We start from the raw sequence: 19,677 nt of genomic DNA on the forward strand, positions 1-19,677 counted from the left end.
TGCAATTAACTGACAAATTGATTTCCAATAAATTATAAGCTCACATAAAAAATATATACATATTCAGCCCAATGTTAAAAATTGATTATTTGAAAAGAAAAAAGCTCTGCAACAAAACGACCTTCGATTTGAGCCAAAATATGCTCTACCAAGGAAACTTGCAGTAGAAACTAAAAAGTCATTCAAAATGTTTTAAATTACACTTTTGAATTTTTTCTTTTATTTAATCAATTTTATGGTCGTGTTCGACGTTGGTTGATAATCACTTCAAATGAAATGAGGAAGGTTGGTTTTACTTTGTTTATTTACTTTTTTTATACATCGCAACTGATTTATAGACTTTAGGGTAGCGAGTGAATTATGATATCAGCCCAAAGGTATCTTCATAAATTTTGCAAACATAATAATTAGAATCGACGAAAAATCAATGATTAGTTTTCTGTCTTTTGTTTTAAATTTGAATTGGATTACGTTGGTAAGATGTACTGTATATGTTTTATTAAGACTGAGTATACAACGCTGTCGTATCATATTATATTTTAAATGCAAAAGTTGAAAGCGATGATTACTTGACTTGGAATAGTGCCATCGGCATTAAGAGGCATCGGAATATTCTTTAAACGGATCTGTATTATATCGTACAACATGCATCGTTATCCTTCAATTTCCGTAGAATAAATCAGTGCACGCGCATTCTTCACGTAAGAATGTGCACGCGGTTACATATGTCATTATTGAACGTCCAGCTGTTGTTGTTTTCGTAACGATAAGATCAATGTTGATGGGCCTTTGCCTGATATAGATCCAGTACGTCCTGGTAACAAGCACCATTAAGGTACAAGCCGGACCATCTCAAGAACGATTTAATAGGACCACATTGAACTTTCTAGGCCATCCCGCCCTACCCCTTATATCCATGAGGAACTTGGGGTTGCCAGAGCCTCGTTTGCTAATAAAACGGGACTCGACACGAATAGATAGATTCAAGGGGTTGTGTAGCGCAATATATAGCTTATCCAACCCAATTGTCAACCTCACCTTCGAGCGGCGAATCCCGTTTCACTAACAGAAAAGGCTCTGGCGACCCCAAGCTCCTCATGGAACTTGGGGGTGGGTAGGGCGGGATGACCTGAAGGTTTAATGTGGCCATATAAATCGTTTCCGAGTTGGTCGGGCCAGCACCTTAATGGTGCTGTGTTACCGGAGCGTACCGGTTCTGTATCCGGCAAAGGACCATCACATCGATAACACTCTCCAAAGCCTTCGGGGAGTAGCCTTATCGCTACAACAACAACAACACGGATAGGTATGCTTGCCGTAAGACTTCTTTAATCAAACTGTTTCCATGACAGTTTCTTGTTGGGTATTGCGGTCTTCGCTACCGTCTAAGTGAACTGACTCCATAAAACAATTTTGCCACGTTTTGCAAGCTTCAAAATGGAACGACGTCACAAATACTCTCTAAATAAGTTTCTTTCACAAGACGTAGACTTTTCTGTTAGATGGCTTCCTGTTAAGAGGGTTTGAGAGTATGAATTGGTATGGACTGTAGATCGCGGCAATCCAAATAGCTCACAGTGCACCCATTTATAAGCCCAATCTTCCAGCTGAACCTTCAATCATTTTGAAAATGAAACTTCAGTTCAAAATTTTCAATCTATATCACAATGCTGGCAGCAGCTGGCCCATCCTGCAATAATAAGAAACTATAAATACGCAAATTTTTACACAACACATTACCATGAATGTAAGATATATAAAACAGTGGCACATTAAAAAATTAGTATGCGGTTTTTCAGGAGTTTATGTTGTTGAAGCAGTATTTGTGTTTTACAAAGCGTGTTGTCGAGACATTCTCTTAGTTCTTGTTTTTAGATGGAAGTATTAATTTTTGATCAGTTTAGTTTTAGTTTTTTTTTATTAGTTCATGAGATTTATTTTATTTGTATTTCATAGCATCAAGTATAAGTCTTAAACTTTATATGGCAAGAGTTGTTTGCGTTTGCATTTACAGCTTTTTTGGTATTGTAATGAAAATCTTATTTTAACTAAATAAGCGGATATGACTAGCTAAATATCCAGATGGGGAACTAAAAACGATATTGCGAATTTACGGTCATATAAATAGAATAAACTCAAAAACTTCACTTAATTCAAAATAGAAAATTATCAAGTAATTGGGCCGTAAAAACTAGTGAACACTTTTTTCAATAGCAATCGCTTGAGTTTTCAATGAAACTCTTAAGCGATTACTATCTAAATTTGACTTCTCTAGTTTTATGCATATGGCCCATCGTTAACAAAATATGACAAAGAAAACAACTTAAATTACGCTTTCAGTTTTTGGCAAAAAAATCTTTGGGTTTGGTTTTTTTTTTTTTTTTTGGTATCTTTTAGAAAGGATATAATAAAAATAATTAAGCTTCAAAAGATTTATGGTAGGTAAATACGGTGAACCGCAAACTAGGAAAACCTAATTATAAATAATGTACGTGAGTTGAAATCATAAAATAGGCTTCAACATAATGCCTCTACTTGCAAAATACAATGTGGCAGATATTAAAATGGCACATACAATGAAAAAGTTCAATAGCAGCCATTTAGTATTCACTAAGCTACGTCGCCATCATTTATGCTTCATATACATAGTAACAATTGTATCCAAAATATTCTCGACCGACTGTTGCTCCTCGCGGAATGTCTCCATAGCTTTAGCCGGCACAATCCAATTGAGAAACTCCTCCACATTTTGACGCATGCGTTCGATGGCTGGTAGCTCCTGATCTTCGCATGCTTTGCGATTTGCCAACTTAAGTGATGCCACTACCACATTATCAATCAAACGCTTCTCGTAACCTAATTGTTTCAACTTTTGCTGCGATGAGATCTTTTTTAGCAATAAAGCCATAAGAAAACGTAAATGTGATAGGGTTTGCATATCATTATTTTTGGAATTTTGTTGCTCGACATCAACATCGCATCTGTCACATTGACGCATATGCGCTTGAAGCTCAACTTTAACTTTGAAGAATTGTTGACAGCCTTCACACATATAGGGGTTGATTTGTCTATGAATTTTCTTCATGTGAGTCTTGAGATGTGCCAATTGTGAGAAGGCGACCACGTCCTCGCAAATCAAACATTGGAATGGTTTCTCACCAGTGTGCTTGCGTATATGCAGCTTGAGTACGCTCGAATGAGCATAAGTTTGCCAGCAAATCTGTGGGTGAGATAAGGAAAATCTTTAGATGAAAACAAGACGAGTTCGTGTCCTAAGTCTTTTGTTAGCACAATACTTACTTTACATTGATACGGCCGCTCGCCAGTGTGCATGCGCATATGAACATTATATTGCGATTTCTGCATAAAATACAAATTACACACTTCACAAACGTGCGTCTTCACATTCGTGTGCGCCTTCATGTGCTTGGCCAAATTATCATCTTCTATAGTCTTCTTACAAATCTCACAATCAAATTGACCCAACTTGTAATGTAATTCGTTGATGTGAGCTCTGAGCGCTGGCTCATTTGGGAAATGTTCTTTGCATATTTCGCAATAGTGATCCATGTGAGCGCGCAAATTGGAGGGTGTTGAAAATGCGGTACAACATTTATCACAAACATGCTGTTTAGTGCTACCCTTATGATGGCTTATAATGTGTTGTTGTAGCTGCAGATAGGAAAAAATAAAGAAGAGAGCGTCAATAAAAGTGTTATTTTTGCAAGTATTTTAGGGCAAATTAGAAGAGAACAAATTTTGCACATACCTGACCGCCGCGAGCAAAACGTTTCTCACACATTGTGCACGCGTAGGGCTTCTCGCCTGAATGCAAACGCATATGTAACCGCAAACGCTCTTTCAAAGCAAACATTTTCGGGCATTGCGGACAGGTGAATTGACGTTGACCTTCATGTGCGGCTGTGATGTGATTCCTTAGATTAACCGCTTGACGATAGCATTTACCGCATTGCTCACATTTGTAGGGACGCTCGTCAGAGTGTATGAGCAGGTGACGTCTCAAATCATTATTACCACGAAATTCCTTATTACAGACATGACAAACATAAGATTTACGCAAACGTTTGACATCCAAGGATAAGGCTGTTGGTACAGTGAGTGACACTGTGTCTAAAACCGCGTTTGTTATATCCGCTGAATCGATAGCAGATTGCGTAACTTCTGTTTCAGAGAATGCTGAATCAGCGCATGAAATTGATTGTTCAGAGATAGCTGTTGTAATAATTGCTGAATTGTCTACTATTTGTATGGGATCAATTATCGCCACTGTTTCAGCATACGGTAACTGTACTTGTAAATCTTCCAATTGTTTCGATGAAAATGATTCGACCGCAGCTGGATTAACTATTATTACCGTTACAGCAGAATTCGTTGCTGATTCATGCTCAAAGTCTACTTCTGCGTTCGCCAGTTGCTCTGCTGTATATGCTGAATTGATTTCGACTGCTGCTGAATCGAGATTTACGATAACTGTATCTACCTCCTTGACAGCTGAATCGCTCTCGTCATTCGCTGAATTTGCGGAATTGCAAACCTTCTGTTTTTTCGTCCTTGGCGTAGCATCGGCAGCTGCTGTTTTACTTTTTCGCGCGCGTTTTGTTGCCTTTTCAATACTAAAACGACGTTGCGTCTGCTTCTGCTTTGTAGTTAGTAATGTTTCCTCGGCGTCATGGCACTCTGCGCCAACAGCAGGTGGCGAGGAGAGCGAAATTCCACTATCAATGTGCAGCGATGAGACATCCTCTTTGGAGACAGAACGACTACTATGTACCATTTTTTGTGGTTGTTGAGGTTTAAGAAAATTTTAAATTTTAGTAAACTTGTTTTATTAATTTCTAGTTTTTTTTTTATATATAAAGCACCGACACCAGGAGCTTTAACTGTGCTCTATAGCCGATTTTTCATACACTGGTTATTTAAATTAATTAGTAATTTTTTTTTCTTGTAGAAAATACTTATTATGTTAGAATAGTTTTAACTTATTTATATTATTTTCAAGCACTTAAATTTTAAGTTCGCTTCACCAAGAAATGTTTAGTGTCTTAATATACATAAATTTATATTTATTCACTTCAGTCAATACTTATTTTAAAACCAACACCAAAAGTATTTCTATGCTTTTTTCATGCGCCAATCCGATTTTATTTAAGCATTTGCTGTATATTTATCTTTCTATTTTGTGAAAATCTTTTTGCAGGCATTTTTTTGTTTTTTGTATTTTATTATAGAGTGGATGGTGTTTGGGTGATTAGTGTTAATTTTTTTCATTTTCATGTTTTTTTTCGCTTTTCATTAGAACGATTCGAAATTGCTGTAAAAAAGAGAACGAGAGAGAAAGAGAAATATTGTAATTTACGCTTTAATATATTTACATATGTGCATATGTAAGTACGTTGATATGAATAATTGGATGTGCACAAATGACATGCGGCGTACAGCAAGCAGCAGGGCGCCGGAGGGCAGGTGGCTAACTACCTTCTCGAATTGCTATTGAAATCAGAACAAAACCTCGATGTTTTAATTTTTAGTTTTTTTTTTTTTTTTTGTATTGGTCGCCTGTTGCCCGTTGCCAGCTTTTGTCGCTGAATTAATTTGTGCACATTATAATTTGTAGTGGAGCACAGAGCAGATACGCCAACAATAACAACAACAATAATAACTAGACTACACCACATCAGACGTTCGATAATGACGAGGGAATACTCAACTGAATGATGAACTGAACTCAACTGAACTGAAAACAACTGAATTTCTGAATTATACAACAATTACAAACAAAAATGGGCATTAAGGTGCGTCTGATAACGAAGCTTTGTTCTAGAAAGCTGGGTTCAATCTAGAAAACATGAAAATTTCAGGCAGGTGCAGGAGCTCATCCGGTACATTTAGAACTATGTGGACCGCCATGGTGTGGCCGTAGCGTGCCCCGCCTAATACACCGAGGGTCCTGGATTCATGTGCCAGGCAAAGTATCACAAAATTCAATCGGAAAAACGTTTTTCTAAGCGGTGTCGCCCCTCGGCAGTGGTTTGGCAAATTTTCCGAGTGTATTTCTGGCATAAAAAGCTTCTCAATAAAAGTGTGTGAGCAGAGAGTGTTGTGGAATAGGAGTGGAAGTGGGAGCGGGAGTGGTAGTGAGAATGATTGTGGGTGTTAGAATAAGAATGAGACAAAGAAAATGAAATTGAGAGTGGGAGTGACATAAAGAAAGTGAGAAAAAGGGAAAATGGAAACTAGATAGCCTATATTCTAGCCGGACGTTACATATATTAAATTTTCTTTATTAACGCTTCACGGTGTTTTTGGTGACCTAGTGAGCAATTCCAAGCAGAGACTTCCTTCGTGGCTTAACCGAAAATTTTGTCCATACAATTATGGCGCATCCTAATATGTATTTGGTGAGGCAGCAAAGTTGGCAGCTAAACAGCAGCAGCGTCACCCGACAATTGGATTGATATGAATTGAAAAGCGAGTGGCGACATATTGAGAGCCCTGAGGTTGGGCGGAGGTTACAGTAAAAAGTAAAAAATCCAATTTTTTGACAAAAACCACAACAACAAAACTTAAAACACAGTAATGAGAATTGAAACAAACAAAAATACAGCTGTGTCAACATTTATAAATTGTTGCTATTTTGCTTACGTTGAACTTTAAAAATTTCGTTCCACGAAATACTAAACTGAAATTCAAATAAATAAAAAGAAATAAATACAACAAAAAAAGTAAGGAAAAAAAGTTAGGAAAATGAGCGTTGAAACGTGTGAGATAACAAAAAATAATAATAGCAACAACAGGCGCTGTGATGCACACACAACCTTAAATGTCATTTCGATAAACAACTGACCGCGTGTTTGCATTGAAGTTCGTTTTCAAAGTCTTTTGTTTGCAATGCACCAACATACATTCACACAACTACAGTTAACTCATGAAAAATAGAAATTATGATGAAACAACTTTAAACGAAAAACAAAAACAGCTACGAACATTTCACAAAACAATTAAATAAATATCGTTGAATAACAAAGCAATAAAACTAAATATTTGACTTTAACGATAACGAGGCGGGGTGTGTGTGTGTATGTTCTATGGTGTAGCATGTGTATGAAGAACATACATACATACATACACACATAACTGATAATGCAAAAAAGGTTAAACAAACACTAGCTGACTGATAAGGCTGGGCATTGAATAAAGTACGTACCTACTCATAAAAACTTTCAAATACACAATGAAGACGATATCAAAAAAATATGTATGTGGCGAGCGTTTAGATAATGACACGGCGGCATTCCGCTGTTAAGCAGCCTAATTGAAATGTTTTTTGTTTTTTTTTTTATCTAAATATTATATGCACACATACATACATATGTATGTACAGCTTATATGCATATGTATAACTACGCGATAAGATAAGGTAATCGCATTAAACACAGTTGCAACACAAAGTAATTCAAGTGATTTAATTGTGATTTTGCGGTCACAGTAGAACGAGAAAGTGTGTTAGAGCACTCGCTCCACTTCATTAAGTGACTCATTCACTTTTAGGGCATGTGGGAGTGTTTGAAAAACGCAAATGTATATATGTGACCCGGCCTATGAAAAGGTGGCTTATGACTCAAAAAAGAAATTGCGAGTAACAGCTGTTAAAAATGCATTTCTTCAGTTTCTTAGTAGTTTTCTTTTTTTTTTTTTTTTTTTGAGTCATAAGCCACCTTTTCATAGGCCTGGTCACATGTGTACATTTCAAAAAGTAGTTAAAATCGATTTAGTTTTTGTGCGAATTTGTGGTGATGGGGCAATGGTTTGGAAACAACTGAATGCAGAATGAAGTTCTGCATAAGCCCACACCATGCAAAAAGCTAAATAATGTTTAGAAAGGTCCTCGCCAACTGCCAGAAAACAATTCAATAAATTGACAAAAAAAATTAATTGTTGACAATTTGCTGTAGCCATAATTTGGTTGTAAGTGCAACGAATAAAATTTTTTTTACAGCAGTATAAATAGGCTTTTTGACCATTATTTGCTTAGTGCAAAGCTAAATTAAACTCCACTATTTCGGCTCACTGTGGTGTGATGGTAGCGTGCTCCGCCTACCACACCGTATGCCTTGGGTTTACACCCCGGGCAAAGTAACATCAAGATTTTAGAAATAAGATTTTTCAATTAGAAGAAAATTTTTCTAAGCAGGGTCGCCCCTCAGCAGTATTTGGCAAGCGCTCCGGGTCTATTTCTGCCATGAAAAGCTCTCAGTGAAAACTCATCTGCCTTGCAGATGCCGTTCGGAGTCGGCATAAAACATGTAGCCCCGTCCGGCCGATTTGTAGGGAAAATCAATAGGAGCACGACGCAAATTGGAAGAGAAGCTCGGCCTTAGATCTCTTCGGAGGTTATCACGCCTTACATTTATTTATTTTTTAATTTTTTTATTTCGGCTTAACATTTCGCTAAGCACCTTAGCTTCTTCAGGAGCGAAACTGAATTTATTTAGTAATTAAAATAAAAATTTTTTTGATTATATAAATTTTTCGTTTAACTTTAAGTTATTCATCACATTTTAAATTTTTTCTATACATTTATTATTATTTAATGTTTTATATTTAAAATTTTTTTTTTATTAACTTGTTTTTTTTTTTTTTTGTATTAAATGTATTAAAATTTGTTATTAAAAATAAATTTAAGTGCCATACTTTTTGAAGTTTTTTTTTTATTTTTTACGTTTTTGTCTCAGGAATTATTCTTAAAAATTTACTACATTTTTGGAGTTTCTAATTTTTTTTTTTCTAGTTTTTTTTTTTTTTTGTATTTGGAAATATTTTTATGATTTACTTTAGCTCTTTTGTTTCATTCTTTTTTTATTTAATTGAATAATAATTTTCATATTTTTTTTTATATTTTTCTTTATTATCATTTTAGTATTTTTGCTTGTAATTTTTTATTTTTTTCATTTCCTTCTAAAAAAAATTCAATTTCAAATTTTATATAGTTTTTGGTTCTTTGTTTTTTATTTACTGCTGTTTTTAGTTATTAGTTCTTCAATTCTTTAGATCTTTTAGTTTTAGCGGCTTATATTTCTTTAAAACTTTAAAAATATTTATTTTTAAATGTTTTGATATTGGTTTTTTGTCAGTAAACTTTTCGATGGATTTTATTTTTTGAATTCATAGAAAATCTAAGAATTAAATTTCTTGCGTTAAATTTTTTCTTCACTTTTTCCTCGTTTTCTAATTTTTCTTAAATAATAAAATAATGTATTAATTTTTCCGTATATTTCTATTTATTCTTATGCTTCTCCGTGTTTTTCTCATTAATTGCTGCACATTAAATTTTCTTTAGGTTTCTTTTTTAGAAGCATTTGACATTATTCCAGTTTAAAGTTTTTTTAATTTTCTTATAACTTAAAAAAAAATTTATTTTAATTTTGTTACAACTTTAATATTTGTCGATATTTCCATTTTATTTAACTTATTATGCTTTCTCCTCTTTAATTTTTAAATTCATATAAACAAAAGGGCTATGAATGTGGCTTTATTTTTTGTATCTAATTAATTTTTTTTAATATTTTTTTTTAATTTCGTTTTTTATTTTTATAACTGTAAGTTTTATTTATTTAATTCTTATTAGTTGTAATAATAATTTTTTTCTAGTTTCAATTTTTTTCTTATATCTTAGTTTTTTAATTTCTTAGAAAATGTTTCCGTTTCTTTTTTTTTTACTTAAATTTGGGTTTTGTGATTTTTTAATTTTTATAAGGTCTTATAATTTAAACAAAAATAAAATTTAATATCTTAAATTTTTTTTTCTTTAATTCTTCTCATTTTTGTTTATATATACAATGAGGTCTTTATAAGCGAATTTAGGGTTGAGACCAAGGTTTTTTTCACAAAAAAAAATATCTAAGGTTCCCTTATTCTTCCGTACGTAAAGAAATTAGCTAGTGTAAATTTTATTTGGATAAAAAATAATTTAAAATATTATCGAAATCAATTCTTGCAATGGAAAGTTATACACGTCGGTTTCGCAAACTGAACGCATGCAACAGATTTTTTTTTTTAGCTATTTGAAATTGTTCTTGTTACTGCTTATGATTTCCAACATCCAATGAGCTCACAGTTTTTACTTTATTTTAAGTAATTTTATTAATTACCTGTCGTATACTCAAATCAACAGTTAGTCCAAATACAGCAGCAAAAATCGATACCGGAAATAAAACTTAAAATTGTTTACATCAAATCACATCTTACTGGACATTACTAGCAGCGCAGAAGATTCTGATTGTATTGCAAATCAGTCACATTATTTGTCAGCTGTGCTCAAACTAAAGCAAGCACCTCAAAATTAGACGCGCAGAATCGCAACTTTCCCAACACAGACCAACAGTTGAATAGTGCACCACTAAGATGGGATTTGGGTAAGCGCGGTAAAGGCGACGCGGTCTAGCAATTGCAATTGATTTCGAGGAAATGAACAACCAAAATGTGGAGCAGAGCGCTAACCACCAACACAAAGTAAGCAGACGTCGTAAAAAATATGAAAAACCAACAAAATTGTAACGAATTAGAATAAATTGCAAAACAGCCAAGCGCAAAAGTCATCAGCACTGTTGTTGTTGCACTGTCAGGGTGAAAAAATTTGAATTTCAACGCGAGTTAATAAAAACACAAAACGAAATTGAATTATAAACACGCGCGAAAGTGTAGACGCGAAAAAAATGCCAATTTTTATTTTAAAAAAATCGTGCACAGCGCGACAAAAAGCATTAAATCAGCGAGCGACTATCGAAATCCAACTGAATTGGAGTGAATGGAAAAAACAGATTTTTTCAAGAATATAAACACAACCCCGACGACATCACAAGCGCGGGCTCCAGAGCCGTTGAGGAAAATTTAATTTAATGAAATTTTGTAAAGCAAAGGAGAGCACAACGCAGTGGCTGTCTGGCTGGCGGTCGGTCACCAATACTCAGACCCAAAAGCAATAACAATAATGTAGCAGCTCATCGCTAAAACACTTTTGGTTGGTTACTCAGTGTTGGTGACAGCTGGAAATTGAAATTACGAAAAAAAAAACAAAAAAAAAAAAAAAACAAAACAAAAAAAAAAAAACATACCCCGACAAAGTCAATAATATTACGACTAATGTGTGTTTGTGTGCGTGCGCAGTGAGCTAGGAAGTCGTTACGACAGCGGCGTTGCGGGAAGCAAAACTGTTTTGCTGATAAACCCAATTCCAACGCGAAAAACAACAAAGAACATTTTATGTAAAAATAAAAATTTTTAATATATAAACGACAGCGAAATGCAATCTATTGCGCTTAAAAACACACACACAAACGTATCTATACATTTAAAAAATGTGTTTGTGTAAATAAATATTAATGTATGTATAATTGAACGAAGTGCAGCAAAGCACACACATGTGGACAACAGATGTTGCAACGACGTCTGCTCGAGCGATGTCAGTGCCGATGAACACCATTTCAAAAAATGTTTTCTGAATATATTTCCAAGTACAATATGATTTGTATGAGAAAAGAGTAAAACTTGAAAGATTATTGTAGTGATAAGATCACAACTCAGTTCATAGTTCAGTGAGGATCGAATTCATATTCGACCGCGATACTTTAAAGAATATTTCATTACATCTTTAATACAGTGGTGCACAAGTTGCACTTCAAAATTCAATAGTGAACAGATTTCGTTATCGCAGGTTTGGTTATTGTTGTAGCAGCGCTTTGGCCCATCCAATAATTAGTAGACGGGTTCAAGTTCGTTGCTTAACTCTTCTGTTTTCACGAAACTTATGGCGACTTAAACCTAATTAGCTGAAAAGGTGTATATTATTACATATAATTAATATTAGGTTTTAATATATAGTCGTCTTCAAAAATGCTCGACGTTTTGCATGGCTTAGTCATGTTATGCCCCGAAGGTATGTATAATTATCGCAACAATTTTAACAGCAAAGTCCCTTGGTAATTCTTCCGATGAACTTACGCTACCGCCCATCAGTTAAATGACTGAGTATCGTACAGACCCGGCAAAGCCCTGAGATTAGAAATGCCAGAACGCCTGCATCATCTGCATAGTGAGGCGAAAATTATCAACATAAAAGAGCGTAATAGTTGATGCCTTAAATATCCACTTAATTGTTATTGTTGTTATTATAGTGATAAAGACAGATTTTGAAGATTGTTATCAATGTTGATCGTCGTTTGCCGGGCAAGAACCATTAAGGTAAAAGCCCGACCATCTCGCAAACAATTTAATCTGAATACATTGAACCCTCTGGGCCATCCCGCTCTACCTCTATGAGGAACTCGTGTGACATCGCCAACCATATTATCGATTTTGAGTATGTATTACACGGCTAAAAATTTAACTAAAACGAGCCTGACCCGTGCGCATCTTGCGCAACCAATATAAAGGTCTCTTATCAAATATCAACAGAAATCAGCTGTTCTATTAACTTGCAGCTTGCGCTGCCATCTAGCGGATAATAGCAACCGCCGCCAATCAATTAAAACTTACAGCTTGCGCTGCTATCTAGCGTACAATAGCAACTGCCGGTAATGCAGTGCAAATATTCACAATAGTGCCATAGTACAAATAGACTTCTTTGTGTGCTCACAATCGTTTATTTTTAACAAATTATTTTAATAAAGTATATCTAAACAAAAGCACTACGACCAAAATTGCCCCAAACTCTCTAATAGCCCGAATCTCCATCTTTACAACCAAAACTTTATTAATAGATTTGGATTCCAAATAAGAGCGAAAAGGGGACCCGTACATAAAAACAGCAAACAAGAAATAATATATATGATTTTTTGTGTCCAATCGCGACCAAAATTTTTTTGAAGAAAAACTAGATGAAAATCCAATAAAAGGAAACTGATACAGCTTTGATAAAAAATTGAGAACTACGGATTGAAACATCAAATTAAGAATTAAAGTTGTTCGCCTAAGTTTTTCGATTTCATGTGATTTATAAGCCTAAAAATTTAGCAACGATAGCCCACACGCTTTCAAGTTACAGAATTATGAAAGACCACGTTGGTCTTTTCTCGTCTAGAGAAAAAATATGTCTGTCGTTGTTGTTGTAGCAGTATGTGTAATCGAATCCTTTTTCGATCGATAGCTTTTGTTGGGTATGAACATATGTACTACATCTGCTCAGATATGAGCATTTTATAGAAAATATTACTTACTTACTTAATTGGGGCTTAACCGTCTAAACGGTTATGTCCGTCCAACAAGGCGCGCCAGTCGCTCCTTCGCTCCGCCAACCGGCGCCAATTGGTCACACCAAGGGAGTTTAAATCGTTTTCCACCTGGTCCTTCCAACGGAGTGGGGGCCGCCCTCTTACCTCTGCTTCCATAGGCGGGTTCCGATAGAAACACTTTCTTGCCCGGAGCATCATCTTTCATTCGCATAACATGGCCTAGCCAGGGCAGCCGCTGCGTTTTAATTCGCTGAACTATGTTGATATCTGCGTATAGCTCGTACAGCTCCATAAATCTTTCGAAGAACACTCTCAAAGGCGCTATAGAAAATATATATATACGCTAAAATAGAGTGCAAGCACCCACTGTGCAAACTCGTCGATGCCGCTGCAACTGTTGTGAGGTTGTTGAAATTAAATAATAATTTTGAAAAGCAACAACAAAGCAATCATTGTGCCACATTACAAAAGCAAATACAAAAAGCATTATGAGACGCGCTGGCGCAACGCTTCATCAGCTTAGCATCCTAAGTAACAGTAATAAAGTCAGTTGTTCGACTTTTTTTTTTTCAGTATACATATAAATGTATGAATGTTAACTGTGGTATGAATCACACAAAATACATACAAACAAATGTACTTACGACTCCTTCAAGCTGTACAACATTTAACTAAGCAATATGTATTTTTCACATCAAATCCAATTCTTAGAAGCAACAGCAGTTGCCAAGTTAAAGTGTAATTAAACTATGTATAAGTAATTTAAGTCAATGAAAGCAAAAAAGAATACGCATAAACATATCCGATGAAAGTACGCTTCATTGGCTCCTCTCCCATTCAAATTGCCTTTCCGTTGCGGTAATTTATGGGAAATGCGCGAATGTGTACATTGAAACTTTAGTCTGGTCGTCAATAATAGAAACAGCTGCATTTTGTATTTCACTGCTCAGCAAGAGTTTTGTATCACTACACAAAGCCACACCCACATACACAGATGCCAACACACGTGTGGCATTCACAAATCAATTTGAAGATGTATGTGCTTAGGGCAAAAATCCTCAGTGGCAAGAGCAAAGGTTTGCCCTCTTGCATTGGAGGCTATCAATGTATATATGGCTCAAGTGGGAAAATGCTGAAAGGGGTAAAATATGTACATTTTTATGATTGCAAGCAAATGTAATGTGAAACATTCCTTACAACGACTTATGCCACTGAACTTTGAGTTGCGGCCAGCTACTGTTTGTGTAGTTTTGTTAACAATGCATTAATTTGAGAATTACAAAGGAATCCGTTTTTAAACGTATTGAACTTATGTATGTATTTATAAGTATTCATAAAATATGTAGACGATTTGCATTTCAACACATTTTTCAACATCGTCTAAAAATAAAAATGATAAATTTTGTATTTCATTCTACGGTCAAGTATAATTTGAGCTAACATTAGGATACTCTAAATTACCATATGACCCTGTTTTTTAAAGTGCGATCTTATGTTCATATTTACATGTAAGTATAGAAATTTTATCAAATATGCACATATGTATATGTAAATACTTAGAATTGTGACACCATATGATGCGTTAAAGTACGTCAGTGCTACGGAAGCGAGTTTACTGAAACCGTATTCAGAATCGGAGTTTTCAAATTTGCCTTATCGGGTTAACCATAAGAAGACTAGTATAAAATAATATAAATAAAGTGATGAGATTTTCCTATAGTGAAAAACTTTCCTAATAATTGAGAGAACGTAAAAAGATATTTGTCTCATAACTATCACACAATTTCAAAGCAAATGCACTTGTACACCGATTTAATCAATAACTTCGATCCATAACATTCGGAGACGCTATTCGGAATCAGAAGCTGTGAGGTTTCAGAATCAGATCGAAGCTCCGTAACATCCCTTGTAGGTTGTAACTAGTAAATATATAAAAATAATTTAATGCACAAACGTGACTTTTTGCAACTATAAATAGCGCATAAAAAAGTTGACAAAAGAAATGTTTACAAATAAAATATCACGTTTTCTGCAAAACGAGCATGACAAGTCTCAAAACTTCTTTGATGTTCAGCTTTTACTTAGATTTCAACAATTGACAATCAAAATGGCATCTTCTTGCAAGCGAAGCGTTTAGCGTGAGAGCTAAATGATACCAAACAATCTAAACTTTGTCTGAATCAGCATTACAATAATCTGAATGACTTTACTTTTCCCTGTCGTTTACTAACCCTTTGTTTCTTTAAATCACTATTTATCTCAATCTCCCAATATCGCTGTCTCTACTGTGGTACTACGTTTTTAGTATTTTCCCCCACATGAAATCTTCCTCACGAGGTCAGCTAATGATATTTTTTAGATATTCATTAAGGTTGGACTACGTAGCGATTTAAGAACCCGTACATCTTATTAATATCATATAAATGTCTTTGTAACCAATTATTTTGCTATTTGATTCAAGGACATCACTCCATTTTTTTTTCATTACCAGACCAACCAATCGGATTAAATAACGGAAATTACCCAGATGAATATCTGTCCAAGGATTTATTTCATTTCATTTTTCATTTCATTTATTTATTGACAGTATTAGCATAATAAGATCTTGTATGCTCTTTATTTATGGTTTTGAAACACTATAAAAAAAGAATTTTTTATAACAACAACAACAAGAATTATAGCATTGACTCATATCTAACTGAATAAAAGTCTTCTATGTAAATTTAAACTTTGCAGTAAATTATTTATTCATGAAATACGCATTCAATACAAAGAAGTCATGACAATGTTAAATAAACAAAAATAAGGTAAACAAAAATAGATATTCAGCCCAATTCTAAACCAAAATTCCGTGCGAGTTTTTTCCCTTCTCCCATTCCTCGTATTCTAAATAAAAATTCCTTGTGAGTTTTTTCACTTCTCCCTTTCCTCCTATTCTAAACAATGTTCGAAAAAGCGGAAAACGGTTATGGGAGAAAAGTAGGTATTATGAATGTGAGGGAGAGGGAGATTTCTCTACCATTTCATAGGAGTTTTTTCACTAGTTAAATTAAAGGGAATGCATCAAAATAGTTAAAGGAAATTGGTTCTTTTAAGAAAGAACACTTATTTGTACAAACTTGTGCTAAAATATGTATTTACATTATACCCCAATATTCTCACTGTTAATACAATATTCTCACTGTGGACAACAACCACAATATTTATTTTAAGTCGAAAAGTATATCATAAGCAACGGTAGAGCTCTTGGTATACATATTTGATGCAGCCATCCAGAAATTGTGCAAGGATTTTTTAATAAGGCTTAAATAGATTTTGGCATATGAAGAAGTAGGAATTCAACTCAACTTGGCCGCCAGAAAATTGCTTTGCTGAACGAAAGCCGGCAACTCCGGCAGATTTGTGTTATGCGGCCGTCTTCTTCTTATGTTCCGCTGTTGATGTTGCTGTGGCACCAATTCATTATTAATTTCAGTGAATACCACATGAAATGCAATTAATACTGTGCATTGTTTATATTTTATTTCTTAATTTCCAACAAATTTGCAACAATAATTAAACTTTTCAATTTTTTAAACAAAATAAGCAATGTGCAACGAAATTTCAATTGACAAAACAGCTGACTTCGAAAATTCGAAATTCCTATTCCCCAATTATTGTTCTCCCTAGGAGAACAGAATTGGAGGAATTTTTCCGCGGGAATAAAAAAATCCGCGAGAACAAAATTCCGCGAGAATATTTAGAATTGGTCTGATTGTATTGAATATTGCATACCAGCAAATATACAATGAATGTAAAATTAAGTTTGTAGCATTGTAAAAAATGGAATCTGATTTGCTATTAATATGAACTGAATACCACAAAAGGTTTAGCTAATTTAATTAGAAAGCAAGAAGTATATAAATGAACAATGTAAAAAATAACGAGAGCAATAGAAAATGTTACGAACTACATATGTATAACCAGACTTGTGATACATATGTATATGTTTTAGTATAAGACTGCATATATGTATGTAGTTTACCCTTGTTTTGCATATTATGTATGTCTGTGCTCAACGCATAAATTTGCCGGTTGTTGTAGTTGTTCCAGCGATAAGGTCCCCGAAGGCTTTGGGGAGTGTTATCGATGCTGATGGTCCTTTGCCGAATGCAGATCCGATGCGTTCCGGTACCAAGCCCGACCATCTCGGGAACAATTTGGTATTACCACATGCGAGCTTCTAGGCCATCCCGCCATCCCTCCTCCCAGATCCATGAGGAGTTTGGGGTCGCCAGACTCGGCTGTTAATGAAACAGGATTCGCCACGGATATATGAGGTTGACAATAGGGTTGGAGAAGCTATAGATTGCGCTACACAACCCCTTGAATCTATTTGGTATTTTAGTAGTCTCTTACGGCAGGCATACATACCGCGAGTATATTCTATTCCCCTAACCCGCTGGGAGAAATTTGTCGGTAGTTATGTTTCATAAGCGGTGTCTATAAAAATGAGTAAGTAAAAACCTTAAATGCTGATAAGAAAGAAGACCAGAGCCGACATTTTGAACATACATTAGCGAAAACAAAGGGCTTTTTTGATTACGAAAAATTTGTAGCTCTTAGTAATAGCTTAAGTCAACAAAATCGCAATTTTTTTACTGTAGCTGTGTTATAGTATGTTTGAAGCACATGAAGGTGGCTTTTTCCTAACTCTCATGTACATAGACCTGGTACCATTATGTCAGTTTAAATCTAGAACTATACTAATTTGCTTGTATGCCTATTTTAACAATGAATAAAGGATGCTTATAACTGCTGTTTGTTATACAGTCCCATAGATCATGAATACACAATATACTTTGCTATCGAGTTGGCCAACTAAAGATCTACGGTAAACGTGCATTATGAGCAATAACGTATTTCGAAAGTCGTGTAAACAAGCATGAAATAAAACGAAAGCAATAAAGTAAACGCACCCTTCTTTGAGGGTTGTTTCTGGAGCAGCTGGAGATAAGGTTCAAGGGTAAAGTTTGCTACCCGTTGAAGTCTTTCGATTTTAGGTACATACGAATTATTTTTGAAAATATGTTTATTAAATATGAAAATCAAAGTAAAAATTGTGCTTTTAACGTGTTTTGGGGAGGCTAAAATAATCTTAAGGCACTTGGCTATAGATTTTCACCACAGCTATTCTAGTATATTTGAATACATTTCTTGATCTAGGCTACATACATACATATATGTATGTATGTATGCTGGTTTAATAAAATAGGTAGTTATTTATATAAAGTAAATACCTAGCAAACAATTAAAAAGTTCTGTTTAACGATGTTTCATAGTTTTTATTAGTATTTAAACTCAAATATTCCCCAACACCATGAAAGTTACTAAACTAAGCTTTCGAACTGAAAATTTGTATACCAAATTGTATTCCGACACCACGCTGTGTAGTGTAGCAAAAAAGACTAAGCAAAATCCTTCAACTTACCATCAGACAGCAATCAACGAGCCTTTCGCAACCAGCAACCCCCAAACATGCAGCCTCTCAAGTGTCGCACAGAAGCAGAGATATCAATGCCACTTTTCAGCATTGCAAATTCACATTCAAAAATGAAATATTTCATACGAAATGAAGCAAACTTTATTACGAATGGAATAAATAGATATTTGCAAAATCTAATCAGATTGTGTTTATCATTTGGGCGAGCACACAAAGCTTTCATTGTTCTCTGCTGCCTCGATTTTTCACAACGCCGCCAGCCGATTTTGCACTCATCACAAGGGGTGCAATATCCGCCCACAATGAGTATTTCATTATTTTCAACAACTTCTTAATTATACTTCGGACATATTCATGTCAGTTTTAGCGTAGACCAATGTATTTTTGTACAATTTTACTTCAATTAAAATTAATTAAAAGAATTTTCTTACTTCACTCTATGTTGTTTTTTGCCTTCTTCGTTTGACCGTTGGCATAGATGAATAGATTTGCAACTCTTTGTTTCGAGAGAGCGCTGTCAAAATGCACATTTTTTATAACATTTATCAATGATGCCACTCCAAAGAAAAATGAATAGATCTGAAAATGGGGATTTTTGACATACATTTCGGCGATTATAGTTTCAATCATTTAATAAAATGATAGTCGTAAAATATTTATTTCTTTAAACTTATTTTACAATAATACGACTAGTTAGAGTTAAATATAAACAAATCTAAGTAAAATTTGCATTTCGATTAAATTAATTAGTCAAATATTGTACCGCATGTAACTCGCAGTGGAAACCATATATTCTTTTGAAATTTCAGTAAATCGGACATATGATATAATAGTTAACATCATTTAATAGATGGGGTTTATCCTACATGTTCACGTTCCAGGTTCTGTGATCAAAATGGACTGGTTGCATTGGTAGTTCATATTTACAAAACCTGTTTTTGGTGATAA

General features: G+C 34.5%; 1 protein-coding gene across 3 annotated transcripts; it reads right to left on the reverse strand.

Annotated features, from left to right (window-relative positions):
• Window positions 1-1,899: 1,899 nt before the first annotated feature.
• Window positions 1,900-19,201, reverse strand: LOC137253692 (uncharacterized). 3 transcript variants are annotated; one of them, XM_067791065.1, is made up of 4 exons: window positions 19,161-19,201; window positions 3,770-5,332; window positions 3,301-3,672; window positions 1,900-3,220 (listed from the first exon to the last, which is right to left on the reverse strand). In XM_067791065.1, exons 2-4 carry the CDS (start codon window positions 4,793-4,795, stop codon window positions 2,627-2,629), a joined length of 1,992 nt encoding a protein of 663 aa, XP_067647166.1. In that variant the 5' UTR covers window positions 4,796-5,332; window positions 19,161-19,201; the 3' UTR covers window positions 1,900-2,626. The 3 variants fall into 3 exon arrangements, with proteins under 3 accessions (XP_067647166.1, XP_067647165.1, XP_067647167.1); XM_067791064.1 differs by having other exon boundaries at window positions 18,718-19,195; XM_067791066.1 differs by lacking the exon at window positions 19,161-19,201 and adding an exon at window positions 10,170-11,043.
• Between the last annotated feature and the right edge of the window lie 476 nt (window positions 19,202-19,677).

This window comes from Eurosta solidaginis, chromosome 5, assembly GCF_040869045.1.
Source record: "Eurosta solidaginis isolate ZX-2024a chromosome 5, ASM4086904v1, whole genome shotgun sequence".
NCBI lineage: Eukaryota > Metazoa > Arthropoda > Insecta > Diptera > Tephritidae > Eurosta > Eurosta solidaginis.